Source organism: Anas acuta, chromosome 4 (assembly GCF_963932015.1).
Source record: "Anas acuta chromosome 4, bAnaAcu1.1, whole genome shotgun sequence".
NCBI classification, from domain to species: domain Eukaryota; kingdom Metazoa; phylum Chordata; class Aves; order Anseriformes; family Anatidae; genus Anas; species Anas acuta.
In genome coordinates this window covers 60,257,235-60,268,831 of record NC_088982.1, presented here as the reverse complement: position 1 = coordinate 60,268,831, position 11,597 = coordinate 60,257,235, and the positions used below count along the sequence as shown (strand labels likewise).

Below are 11,597 nucleotides of genomic sequence, written 5' to 3'. Positions count from 1 at the left end.
GGGCAGCGGGCAGCAGGGCGCATGCGCGCTGCTGGCCGGCCGCAAGATGTCGGCGCAGGGGGACTGCGAGTTCCTGGTGAAGCGGGCCCGCGAGCTGGTGCCGGGGGACTTGTGGGCGGCCAAGGCCTGGCTCATCACGGCGCGGAGCCTCTACCCCGCCGACTTCAACATCCAGGTGAGCGCTGCCGCCGCACCGGCAAGGAGCGGGGCCCCGCCGGCCCTGCCCCCCCCCCCTCCCCGCCCGGTACCGAGTGATTGACAGGCGTCCCGGCCAATGGGGGAGGGGGGCGGGGCGAGCGGTCGCTGTGGTGACGGGGGTCCCGCGGGCGGGGGGGGCGCTGAGGGGGAGCAGCCCCATGGCGGGGCTCCCAGGGGAGGTGCAAGGCTCCTCTGTCGCCTGTGGAGCTCCAATACGTGCATACTGTGGTATACCTACATATACTGAGGAAACGACCTCACAGACCATCTGTTCCAACCACCCCCCTACCACCAATGTCACCACCAAACCATGTCCCCAAGCACCACGTCCAACCCCTCCTTGCACACCCCCAGGGACGGTGACTCCACCACCTCCCTGGGCACCCCCTTCCGACACCTGACTGCTCTTTCTGAGAGGAAATGTCTCCTCATTTCCAACCTGAACCTCCCCCGGCGCAACTTGAGGCCGTTCCCTCTACCCCCATCACTAGTTATCTGTGAGAAGAGGCCGACCCCCAGCTCCTCACACCTTCCTTTCAGGCAGTTGTAGATAGCAGTAAGGTCTAATACTTTCTACAGCATTGCAATCATTTCCTCACAGTTTCTGTTCCTCACCTATGGGTTCTTTTTGGGCACCTGTGGATGCTTTATTAGAGTGGAAGAGTTGGTGTGATCAATAAATGTGTTCGGGAAGGCTCACGTCCTGCCCTTCTCTCTTGCAGTATGAGATGTACACCATTGAGAGGAACGCTGAGAGGACGGCGTCTGCGGGCAGGCTGCTCTATGACATGTACGTAAGTGCCTCGCGTTGCCATAAATTTCACAGAATAGCCAAGGTTGTAAGGGACCTCTGAATATCACCTAGTCCAACCCCCCTGCTGAGCAGGATCACCTAGAGTACATTGTGCAGGATGGCATCCAGGCGGGTTTTGAATATCTCCAGAGAAGGAGACTCCACAACCTCTCTGGGCAGCCTGTCCCAGTGCTCTGTCACCTCACAGTAAAGAAGTGCCCCCTCATATCCAGCTGGAACTTCCCTGTGCTTCAGTTTGTGCCCATTGCCTCTCACCCTGTTGCTAGGTATAACTGAAAATGTCAGCGTTTCCCAAAATATCCCCTGAATGTTTTAGGGTAAATTAAGCAGAAAATGTCTCACTTGTTAAAAATGAACACTAAAGAGTGCAATTTTATTTTCCATTTGCCCTTGCCCATCCTTGCAGAGAGAAGTTTTTTGAGATTGTTGTGCATTCCTTGCCTCAAATTTTGTTACAGGTTTGTGAATTTTCCAGACCAGCCTGCAGTATGGAGGGAGATTAGCGTTATTACATCAGCATTAAGGAATGACTCCCAGGACAAGCAGACACAGTTCTTAAGAGGTAAGGATTCTGCTCAGAGAATAGGGAGAAACCTGAAGGAATCTAAAGGTAAGTCCGTCCCCTGGTTACATAGGTAGTGGGGCAAGTAACTGTCAGTCTTCTAAATTTTGCCTGTTGACTGCAGATTATTTGGATCATTTCAGACTTTATTCTTTACAATAGGCTTAGAAAACACAAAGGGACATGAGGAACTGATTCCCATTGCTTTGCATCTGTTGTGAGCAGACTAAGTAAGTGTGCTGGAATGTAAAGCATGGTCTGGTAAACTAGAAAAGTGATTGCATAGTGAAGAAGTGGAGGGGCACTGAGGGATCATAGTCCAAACGATTCCAGAGAACAATGAATGATCATTAAAATGGGGTGATTTTGTATGTCTAAAATGAGGGTTATGAAAATGGACGGTGACCACAAGGGCTTGAGGTTCAATGCTGGAAACCACAGGCAGCTTCGAAAGCAGGGTTTACACTTGACAGATTATATATAATCTGCTGTTTGAAGGTATGCTTCGGAAACTATAAGGATAAGCAGCCTGTAACTCATACAGGCTATTCTAGTTGAGGAAATGTTTGCATTTTCATGGAGTGTGTTTCATTTTCACAGAAAATGCAACAATTTACAGGGAGAATATATTGGTTTCTTCTCAATGTCTCATGAAAAATTTAAAGTAAAAAAGGTACCTTTTTAAGTCAGTCATTTTAGAAGTGGTATGTAAGGACAGAATATAAAGAAGGTTTCTGGAAGAAGCATCTTAAAATGTCAACTATTTTTGTTTTCAGCATTCTATTCATTTGTAGTCTTGTTAAATCAAGTTCTGCGCACCCAAATAAGTTCAGGTTTCATATAGGCTTCATTTAGAGAAGCAGATTTTTTTTTTTCCAGACTTTGGTATTGAAAAATGAAATATAAGGAGATCTTTTTCATTTTGTGTAGCGATGTCATATTGACTAGTCTTTTACCCTTTGTCAGTCACCTTTATGATGCAAGCATTGCGAGTTGCACAGTTTCTTTCTTTCTTTTTTTTTTTTTTAGGATTATTTGAAACCCTTCCTGGTCGAGTCCAGTGTGAAATGCTACTGAAGGCCACAGAGCAGTGTTTTAACACATTAGAAAGGGCAGAAATGCTACTACTGCTTCTGCGACGCTTCCCAGAGACTGTGGTACAACATGGGGTAAGAGAAGAGTAGCTCATAATAACGTTTCAGCACATTGAGATTTTGCTGAGATGTCAATTCATAGTTAATGGCCAATTTGTGGCTAATAGTTCAGATTGTTGCACTTTGAGGTTACCATCAGGGAAAAAATAGGCAGAAAACAAACAAAACATTTGTTTTGTTTTGTAAATGTGAAGAATGTTCTATGCTTTTTGAAAAAGAGTAGCTGAAAAAAATAGCGTAGAGTAGTATTGCAGTCTAAGGAAAAATACTGCTCAGCTTTTTGTCTGTAAATTCTCATTGAAGGCAGAGTGCTTTGAGGTTATGACTAGACTCATACTTTATTTAAGCATAGTTTAAAGAATGTAAAACCTGTTATTTCTGAGATTAACTTAAACTAACATGTTCTATCTTGTACTTACATCAGGCAGAGTGCAGAGTTCAGGTGACAAGCTGCAGCTGTAATGCATGGTAGCTCCATCACTTTCACCTGTCTGTGCATGTCTTTGCTGATAGTCACATGCACAATTTTTCTCATGATCTTTTTTTCTACCTTCTGGCATTATTTTTCATCTGCAATAAAGCAGGGCTAGCTTATGTACATAGTTAGGAACTAGCACATGCAATTGCTGTGTAATTAATTGCTACTGAAATATCCACTGAGTAATTGTAAAACATCATTGAATTGCAATTGAAAAAGTTTTTAAAAGCACAGTGTTTGATATACAGTGTTTGATTTTTACCATCTTTTTGTAGCATGAAAACAGTGTTTGATTTTTACCTCTGCTTATACAGGTAGGCCTTGGAGAAACTTTATTAGAGGCTGAAAGTATTGAAGAGCAAGAATCCCCAGTGAATTGTTTTAGAAAATTATTCGGTAAGAAAATAATAATGTTGTTTTATTGTACAGTCTTGTAATGACAGTTAGATTCTCAGTTACATAAACTTCTCTCTTGATATAAAGATTAGAAAACCACTATATTCAGAACAATGTCTGGCCACGTTAGGCCAGGCTGACCATATGGAACAAATAGGTATTACAGTCATTCGCGTAAGGTTCTTTGTGATCCTTGGTGGTGTATGGTCAGACAGAGATGGAGACTCATTGCTGACTGAGAAACCTTACTTAGGACAAATAGAATAATAATAATAATAACGGGGAGGGGGGGAAAAGCAACAACACAAGCCTGAATGATTTTTTGTTTTCTATTTTAGTTTGTGATGTTCTTCCTCTAATAATTAATAACCCCGACGTTCGACTTCCTGCCAGCTTGTTATATAAATACCTGAATAAAGCAGCAGAATTTTATATTAACTATGTAACTAGATCTACACAGACCGAAAGCCAATATCAAGGTAAGAATTTTTTTACAAAATTAGTCTTTCCTAAATACATTTTAGCCTTACTGAAGTTAGGTCTGTGTAATGAATCTCTTAGAGAAAGATCAATAGTTGTATTTGATGCTCATTAGATCTTTGATACCAAAATACCTCATGATTGTTCAGCTGATTAGTCCTCACAACAAATGTGCTGAGAGTGAGGTCAAAATGTTTAAGATCTCCTCATTCAGCCTATCATCTCTCTTACAGAGAAGGTAGAAAAGCTTTTTGTTCCCTTTTAGTCTCCTCAGTAAAGAATGGTTACCCTCAAAGCTCAACTGTGCCTTTTTACACGTGTCCCTGAAAATAAATCTGTTAGTTTGATTTCTATATGAAGAGAAAAATGTGCTTGTTTTCCTAGGTTCACAAGATTCCTCTGATATTATGTCTCCAAGCAAACGTAGCTCTCAGAAATATATAATAGATGGTCTTACAGAGAAATCATCGCAGATTACAGATCCTTGGGAGAGGCTATTTAAAATATTGTCTGTGGTGGGAATGAGGTGTGAATGGCAAATGGATAAAGGAAGAAGGTGAGAAGCTTGTACTTTTCCAGATATTTCTTCTCAAGGAAGATTTTAATTCTTACACAGTAAGAATTGGAGAAGGATTTTAACATGAGGACACTTTGTGTAATTAATTTACATTAATTCATTTACATCAAATTAATTACATAAGATGTCCTCGTGAAAATCCTTATGAATGTGCAGTTTTTCTTTCAAGGCTGTATAATGTAAAATGAAAACATGGATCCAGAGAGTCCTTTCAAGTTAGTCATTAAACTAAATCTTGATTGATGGAAGTCATGCACATGATGAAAGTCATGCACAAGAACTACGGTAGTGTGGGGCATCATTTCCTAGGTGCTCCAGCAAATTAAAAGAAGGCAAATATTTGAAGTTTGGCTGGTTTGCATTCCCAGCCTCCCCTGACTTTCAACTGAGGGGTTTCCTGAGCGAAAACATTACGTTTTTCATATTCACTGTGCATTCTTCCCTTTAATTTTGGAGCCTGTGTAACATACTGAACTTTGTTTTTATTTCTCTTTCTTTCTCAGAAGTTTTGGTGATATTTTGCATAGGATGAAAGACCTCTGCAGATACATCAGTAACTTCGATAGTGATGCACACGCTAAATACAAGAATCAAGTAGTATATTCTACGATGTTGGTGTTCTTTAAAAATGCATTTCAGTATGTCAGCAACATCCAGCCATCGCTCTTCCAAGGTTAGTTTCTAATGTTTTAAGAGTTCATGTTTTCATTGCTAACGTCAGAAAGATCTTTTCTCAGTACCCTTTTTAAAACTATCATCTTATAAAATGACGTGAGTTCTCATTAAGATTCTCCAAAGTCATTGTGGACAGCAGCAGAAGTAGTTTATGACACCTGCTGTAGTGGATTAGAATGAAGATTAGTCTAATTTAGCATTACGGTTTCAGCCTTGGCCAGCTGTGGTTGTCTAGTGAAAAGAAAAGTAGCAGGCCAGTTGTTATCTATAACATCGCTAGGGTTTATTCCCACTCATCCTTCAGCATCGTGTTTGTCTTATTTTCTCCTCTGACTTTGATTCTTTGTAGCTGGCATTTTCCTAGTTTCCTTCAGTCAAAAGGTTGTAGACTTTCCACGAAATATGTGAAGATACTTCTGAGTGTGGAACACACAAGAAATGTATAATTAATTTAACAAAAAATGAATAGAAAAATACTTTCCGGAAATTCGTAACTCACAAATTCCAATTTGTCTTTGTAGTAATCAGTTGAATGATGTCAGCAAGTAGCTAAGCTTGGAAGGCAAATAGAATGGCAGCTTGTGTGCAAAGAACACCTTGTCACTTTAAATTAACAAATACAGGAATTAATTGAGTTAGGTTTTATTTTTTTGATCCAGAGGAAAGAAATGTTACAGTGGTATAGTGAGATGCTTTAGCTTTGTGGTAGTTTTAGCTGCTTGATTCTGAATTCTGGGAGAAAGGAAATATGGCACATGCAAAAATCTTCCTTTCCAAGTTGTCCAATTGAGTATGGTTAGGCTTATGTTTTCAGACTAAACCACCAAAAACCAAATGTATACTGAGATATCAGAGTGCAGTCCTTTGTGTACAGATCTTCTGGTACCCTCCATCATTTCCTGACATCAGGAAAATAGTTCCAAGTCTCCTACTCATCTCTGCTTTAGTGTTAAAGTGCAATGGTATCTGGTGGCTTTTGTATCGTTTCTATCATTAGGGTTTTTCCTACTTGTCTTGAAGGGCTCATTGTAGAAATATGGAATAAGATCCTACCTATTTTGGAGCAGGAAGTGTAGCGGTAGGGAAAAAAGCTGTCTCCTACTCTGTCCAGTAGCTCTTAACTTTGATCTGTGAGTTTCTTGTCACATGTCTGGGCTTGCAGGAGACCTCTTGAAAGAGACCTTTTCAGTGCATTTTCCTTACATAATTCAGTTCTGCCTTGTTGGGGACTTGAGAAGTGAATGAGGCAATTCACACCTCTCGGGCTGCCTGCAGGCTTGGCAGGAGCTGCTATTTGGGCTGATGCTTTTAGGGGTTTATTTATAACACTATGTGCTAGAAATCAATTAAAAACTCTGTAAGCCCAGATTCTAGAGCACAGTTGGGCTGAGAAACATAACGTGTCTCTTTGTATAGCTGTGTATAATTCTGTAGTGTAAGAGAAGGTTTGCAGCCCAAGTAAGGGGTGAGGTTTAGTTTGGTTTTCATATTGAAGATTGTGGAATAAAGACTACAGTATGCTTGCCTGCTACTGAGAAGAGCATGTTTCTTTGGAAAGGAAAGCACTTGCTTAACTGGTACTCACTGGAAGCAGTGTGAGTAAAAGAAAAACCCACTCCTTTCTTTTCAGGTATTGCAGGTAGGCAGTTCTGGAGATCTTAGTGTTAAAACTCTTCCAGCATCCCGGTTGTGGCACTTCCATATCTCTTTTCTCATGGACACTGTTTTGTGCCCAATGACTTGAATAATGTTTTAAGTGTACACAGGTTAGATTGTAACACAGCGGAGGGCATGATGATGCAGGATAGGTGATTTCATTTGGTTGTAGCCTTTGTGTAGGGGACCTTTCAGTCAAAGGAGATAAAATCATCATCTGTTACAGCATGGCAGGTTGTTTGTTGCGTGAACTTGTGTTATAGTGGACGGCTTACACATCATTTTTGAGTAGATGGGAAAAGATCAATATGGATTCTTCATGTCAAGAGTTGAAACAGATTCTCCTTATACTGTGGTTTCAACTGTTTTTTAACAGTCTTTAATCCTGCAAACAGTAACAGAACAAATGCAAGTACTGAAAGTACTTGTTGGCGTTACTGTCTTGTCAGGCAGAGATTTCAGAATGGGAAGAGATGAATGCATTTCCCTTTTCCTTTATATTTCTCTTTGTCTGAGCTTTGCACATCTACGTACAATTAAATTGTACAAAGGGAGAAAATATTTTGGGAGGGAAGACTTTCTTGGTACTGGCCACATACCAGTCTTGTTTGAGAATAGGAGGTGGTGTCCCATTTTGTATCTAATAAAACCTAAGCATTAAAATCTGAAATAACAGATACCAGATCCCATGGGGTGTTCTGTAACACCAGTGCAAGTAGAAATTGATGTCTTCTGTGCTTCAAAATGAGGCTTCTATAGGGGTTTTGGGAGTGAATGATGGGAGTTTCTGTACAAGTGAAATCAGCGGGGACAAAGCTGACACTGAAAGATCATACTAGGAAAATCTCATTATAAAATACACTTGCTTCTTTGAGCCTGCTAATATATTGCTTTGACTTCTCCTGAGAACGTTTTGAGAATATTTGTGGCTATTAACTTCAGAGCTATTTGTTCTGTTTACGTGTTGAATAATTGTACTTGTAATATAAAATATAAAAGCAAATAATACTTGATGAGAAAAGACATGCTGCCTGAGAATCTTGTGACTGCTTTGTAAGAAAAGGGTTCAAATACATACCCTAAGGCCCTCAAATAAACTCTTGTGACATCTGGTAAATGCGTTGTAACCTTCACCATGAGGCTGCCTAGAGGAAAAACAGCTTTACCAGCATTGCTTAAGCTTATACAATTTACAATCTGAAATACAATTCAGTTATTCTTTAACATTATAGTCCGTGCTCATGAAGGAAGCATGGTGTAGGCACAAGACTTTTCAGATCTGTTTAGAACATCTTGATCTAATTTATCTTTACATCCAGGTCCAAATGCTCCAAACCAAGCCCCGCTGATTCTTCTCGAGGATGTGACCAATGTCTACGGCGATACAGATATCGATCGTAACAAACACATACACAAAAAGAGGAAACTTGCAGAGGGAAGAGAAAAAACAATGGTAACTCCTTTAGGCCTTTTTGTTTGGAATAAGAATGGCATTGGTACTGGACTTTAGACAACAGTGGTTTTGACATAGATGGGATAGATGTATTTTTAGTACTACCCTGGAATAGCTGTTTCTGACCACAGTATTGCAAACATACTTTTTGGCTAAAACCAGCAAGAATAAAAGGATTTTTCTAGCACTTATGTGCTGATAAGAATATTTCAGTTTTAAGGAGCCCAGCAGAGAGTGCAGAAAGTGCTAAGAATGGTAACTATAGCAGTCAGATCTTCTACAGGTAAACCTCCAAATTAATTGACTTTTCGTTATTGGAACTGTGAATACGTTTGTTTCTTTAATAGTGGAAGACATCTGTTTCATGGAATTTCTCTGTTGATGGAAGTACACACACTTATACAAGAATTATGTTTCCTTTGCATTAAGCTGCTGAAGGCTTAAACTGAGCAGTGAAGTGTAAAGTGTATATCCTTTAATTGATAATCTGGCTGAAGTGTGGTCATGGTACACTGTACTTAATCAGAAAGAACTCTTTTGGAATACTGTTCATCGTGCTATGCTACTGAGTTGATAGCAAAAGAGATTGTTTTAATGTTAGAATGCAAAAGCAAAATAATGAAAAGTCACTTAAAGACACTGAAACTATAATCTTGGCATCTCTAGTATGGAACTGTTTGCTTTTTTTAAGTGGAACTTCTGTGACTTAGAATCCTTTGAAATAAATATACAATAAGAATTGAATCTTTGTCTCTTACCGACTGTTAAGCAGAGCTCAGATGATGAGGATCCTTCTGGGAAGGCACGAAGTCGCCATATTGCAGTAAATAAGGCAGATCTTGCAAATTCTATTGAAGTATTAGAGAGCTTTAAACTGGCAAGAGAGAGCTGGGAGCTGCTCTATTCCCTGGAATCACTTGACAAAGGTAAGGCTAACTGCAGGCAAGGCTACATGTATTTACACTTCATTGTTGTCATTTTAGTATTGTTAAAACAGAATTTCTGTCATTGGGATACGTAAAGTTTAGCTTACTTTATGTCCTTAGTATTTTTGATCTAGGTTCCAATAAGAAGCTTTTTCAATTGTGACATTTTTGAGTGTTTTGTTTCTGACTTTTGTTTTGCTCTTTGGTTATTCACTCATGCTTCTTGCAGAAGCAGCTTTTGCTGAAGGAGCAGTTGACTCATAGTAGTGTTGACAATACTAGATGAGGATGCACTGCTAATTGCTCCTTTTAATTCATTCTTAAGAAAATAAGTTTTAGATCATGCCTCTTCCTTTCTAATAAGATGTAATAATCTGGAAAACAAATTTATTTTCTGAAAAGCTGGCAAATACTGTCACTTAGCAGCTTTACTGGACACTATGAAGAAAAATGTAATGAAACTGTGATTGCATAGGAAGAGGGTATCCTATTTTTGAATGATTTCACACTTGTACTATTTTGTGTTTTCATTTCTAAATTCAGCTATATTTTTTCTAGATAACTATCTTTTAACTGAAAGCTGTGATGTGCTTCATTTTTTCTCCCTTTCCTTCTTTCATCACTTACAGAGTTCACTAGAATTTGTTTGTCATGGAAGACTGAAACCTGGCTTTGGTTAAGAATCTTTCTTACAGACATGATCATCTACCAGGTAAAAAAAAAAAAAAAAAAATCAAGTAAAAGCTAATAAAAATGTTATAATGTTGCTCTTTCTTTTATGAATAGCTGTTCTGAATAGCCGATATGACTGCTTTAAGTGACTACTGATTTTATCCTTTAAAATGAGACCCTTTGGGGGATGGAATCATACCATTCTTATTGCAGAATAGGTACCCTACTTACAATATTTCTGTCCTAATTAGCTGATTGTTGAGTCCAGCTAATCTCATCATATGGAGAAGACCTTGGCATTGGCATTTTGACCAGGAGATATATATATAGTGTGATGGAAGAACAGTGTAGTTTATTCATCTGCTAATGCATTCTATTGGAATACAGTCAGAGAGAATAATTTTCAAATAGCAGAATGTTTTAAAATGTCTCAGTTAAGATTTATCATTCTCCTTAAAAATCAGGCTGATTGTTCTCATTTCAGATCCCATCCTATCATTGCAGATACCGTCCAAGCATTCATGTGAAAGCTTTCTATAAGGGAATTTTTATGTCAATCTTTTTACCCCTTCTACGGAAGATCCTAATACTGTCTTTTTCTATCTTCCTTTTAAAGGGGCAGTACAAAAAAGCAATTAGCAGCCTCCATCACTTGGCAGCTCTTCAGGGCTCTCATTCTCCACAGCAAATTACAGGACAAGGCTCGCTAGAAAATCAGAGAGCACTAATCCAGTTAGCAACGTGCCATTTTGCCCTTGGAGAATATCGGGTATGTACAGCATTCCACCCACTGGTCTTCCATCATCTGACCGTGTGGTTCCCATTTGTCTCCCTCCTTCGAATTTTCCCATCGTCCTGCTTCCAACAGGGCATCAAACATAATCCAGGGTCTATAGAAAGAAACATGCTTCACAGGGAAAATAATTGCAGTTCCTGTCTAATCTGACCATTAGAATGTACTCTATAAAGTCTGTTTGGTGGTTATAATTTGGGGCGTTTGGTTATGATTTACCATAGCTACAAGTGTTTCAGTTGTATGTCGATGTATCCTTGATTTTGAATTAGTTAACAAAGAGTTTTAAATATGAGGGGAAAGTCCTTAGGTTTAGGCTTTATGTGGTGGAGGCAATAAAAGTTATATGGAAAACAAAATGTTTTGATCATCTTAAAAAATAATTAGTTGTCAGCAGACAGTGTAAGAGACTCCAAAACAATATGGGCTGGCCTAACATGTGAGCTTGCTTTTCCTTTGGAATACGTATTTTGTGTTTTTAATACTAGAGAAGTGCAGGGGGCAGGTGAGTCCATGTGAATGCTGATAATAATGTCTGGTTCTCAGGTCATCCTAGAACCACTGGACTTTTCTTCCCTTCCAGCTTCCTACGTTTTCGTTAGAAAACTGATTATATATCCCTTTGGACCTCTTGCTGTCTCTAGGAAATAGCATTAAAATTTATAACATTTCTGTCATGCTGTCAAATTGTCATTTTCTTATTCTATTTTTACCATTGACAGAAAAAGCTTTTAAAAACTATTCCAAGAATTAATTTGAAAAC

At 39.3% G+C, this 11,597-nt stretch overlaps 1 protein-coding gene across 6 annotated transcripts in view; it reads left to right on the top strand.

Moving 5' to 3' along the window:
* INTS10 (integrator complex subunit 10) overlaps nt 1-11,597 on the top strand; it is a 24,758-nt gene continuing 13,161 nt past the window's right edge. For 2 of the 6 annotated variants that reach the window (XR_011096328.1, XM_068681515.1), the window contains exons 1-12: nt 1-175; nt 921-988; nt 1,471-1,574; nt 2,604-2,743; nt 3,521-3,602; nt 3,941-4,081; nt 4,467-4,638; nt 5,163-5,332; nt 8,310-8,443; nt 9,213-9,369; nt 9,999-10,081; nt 10,658-10,810. Coding sequence is in view for 5 of the 6 variants with exons in the window: in XM_068681515.1 (XP_068537616.1) it covers nt 47-175; nt 921-988; nt 1,471-1,574; nt 2,604-2,743; nt 3,521-3,602; nt 3,941-4,081; nt 4,467-4,638; nt 5,163-5,332; nt 8,310-8,443; nt 9,213-9,369; nt 9,999-10,081; nt 10,658-10,810 (1,533 nt within the window). In the remaining variant the exon portion in view is untranslated. Of the gene's footprint in view, nt 176-920; nt 993-1,470; nt 1,575-2,603; nt 2,744-3,520; nt 3,603-3,940; nt 4,082-4,466; nt 4,639-5,162; nt 5,333-8,309; nt 8,444-9,212; nt 9,370-9,998; nt 10,082-10,657; nt 10,811-11,597 lie in introns of all 6 variants that reach the window. The other 4 variants (XM_068681516.1, XM_068681519.1, XM_068681517.1 and 1 more) reach the window with 4 other exon arrangements.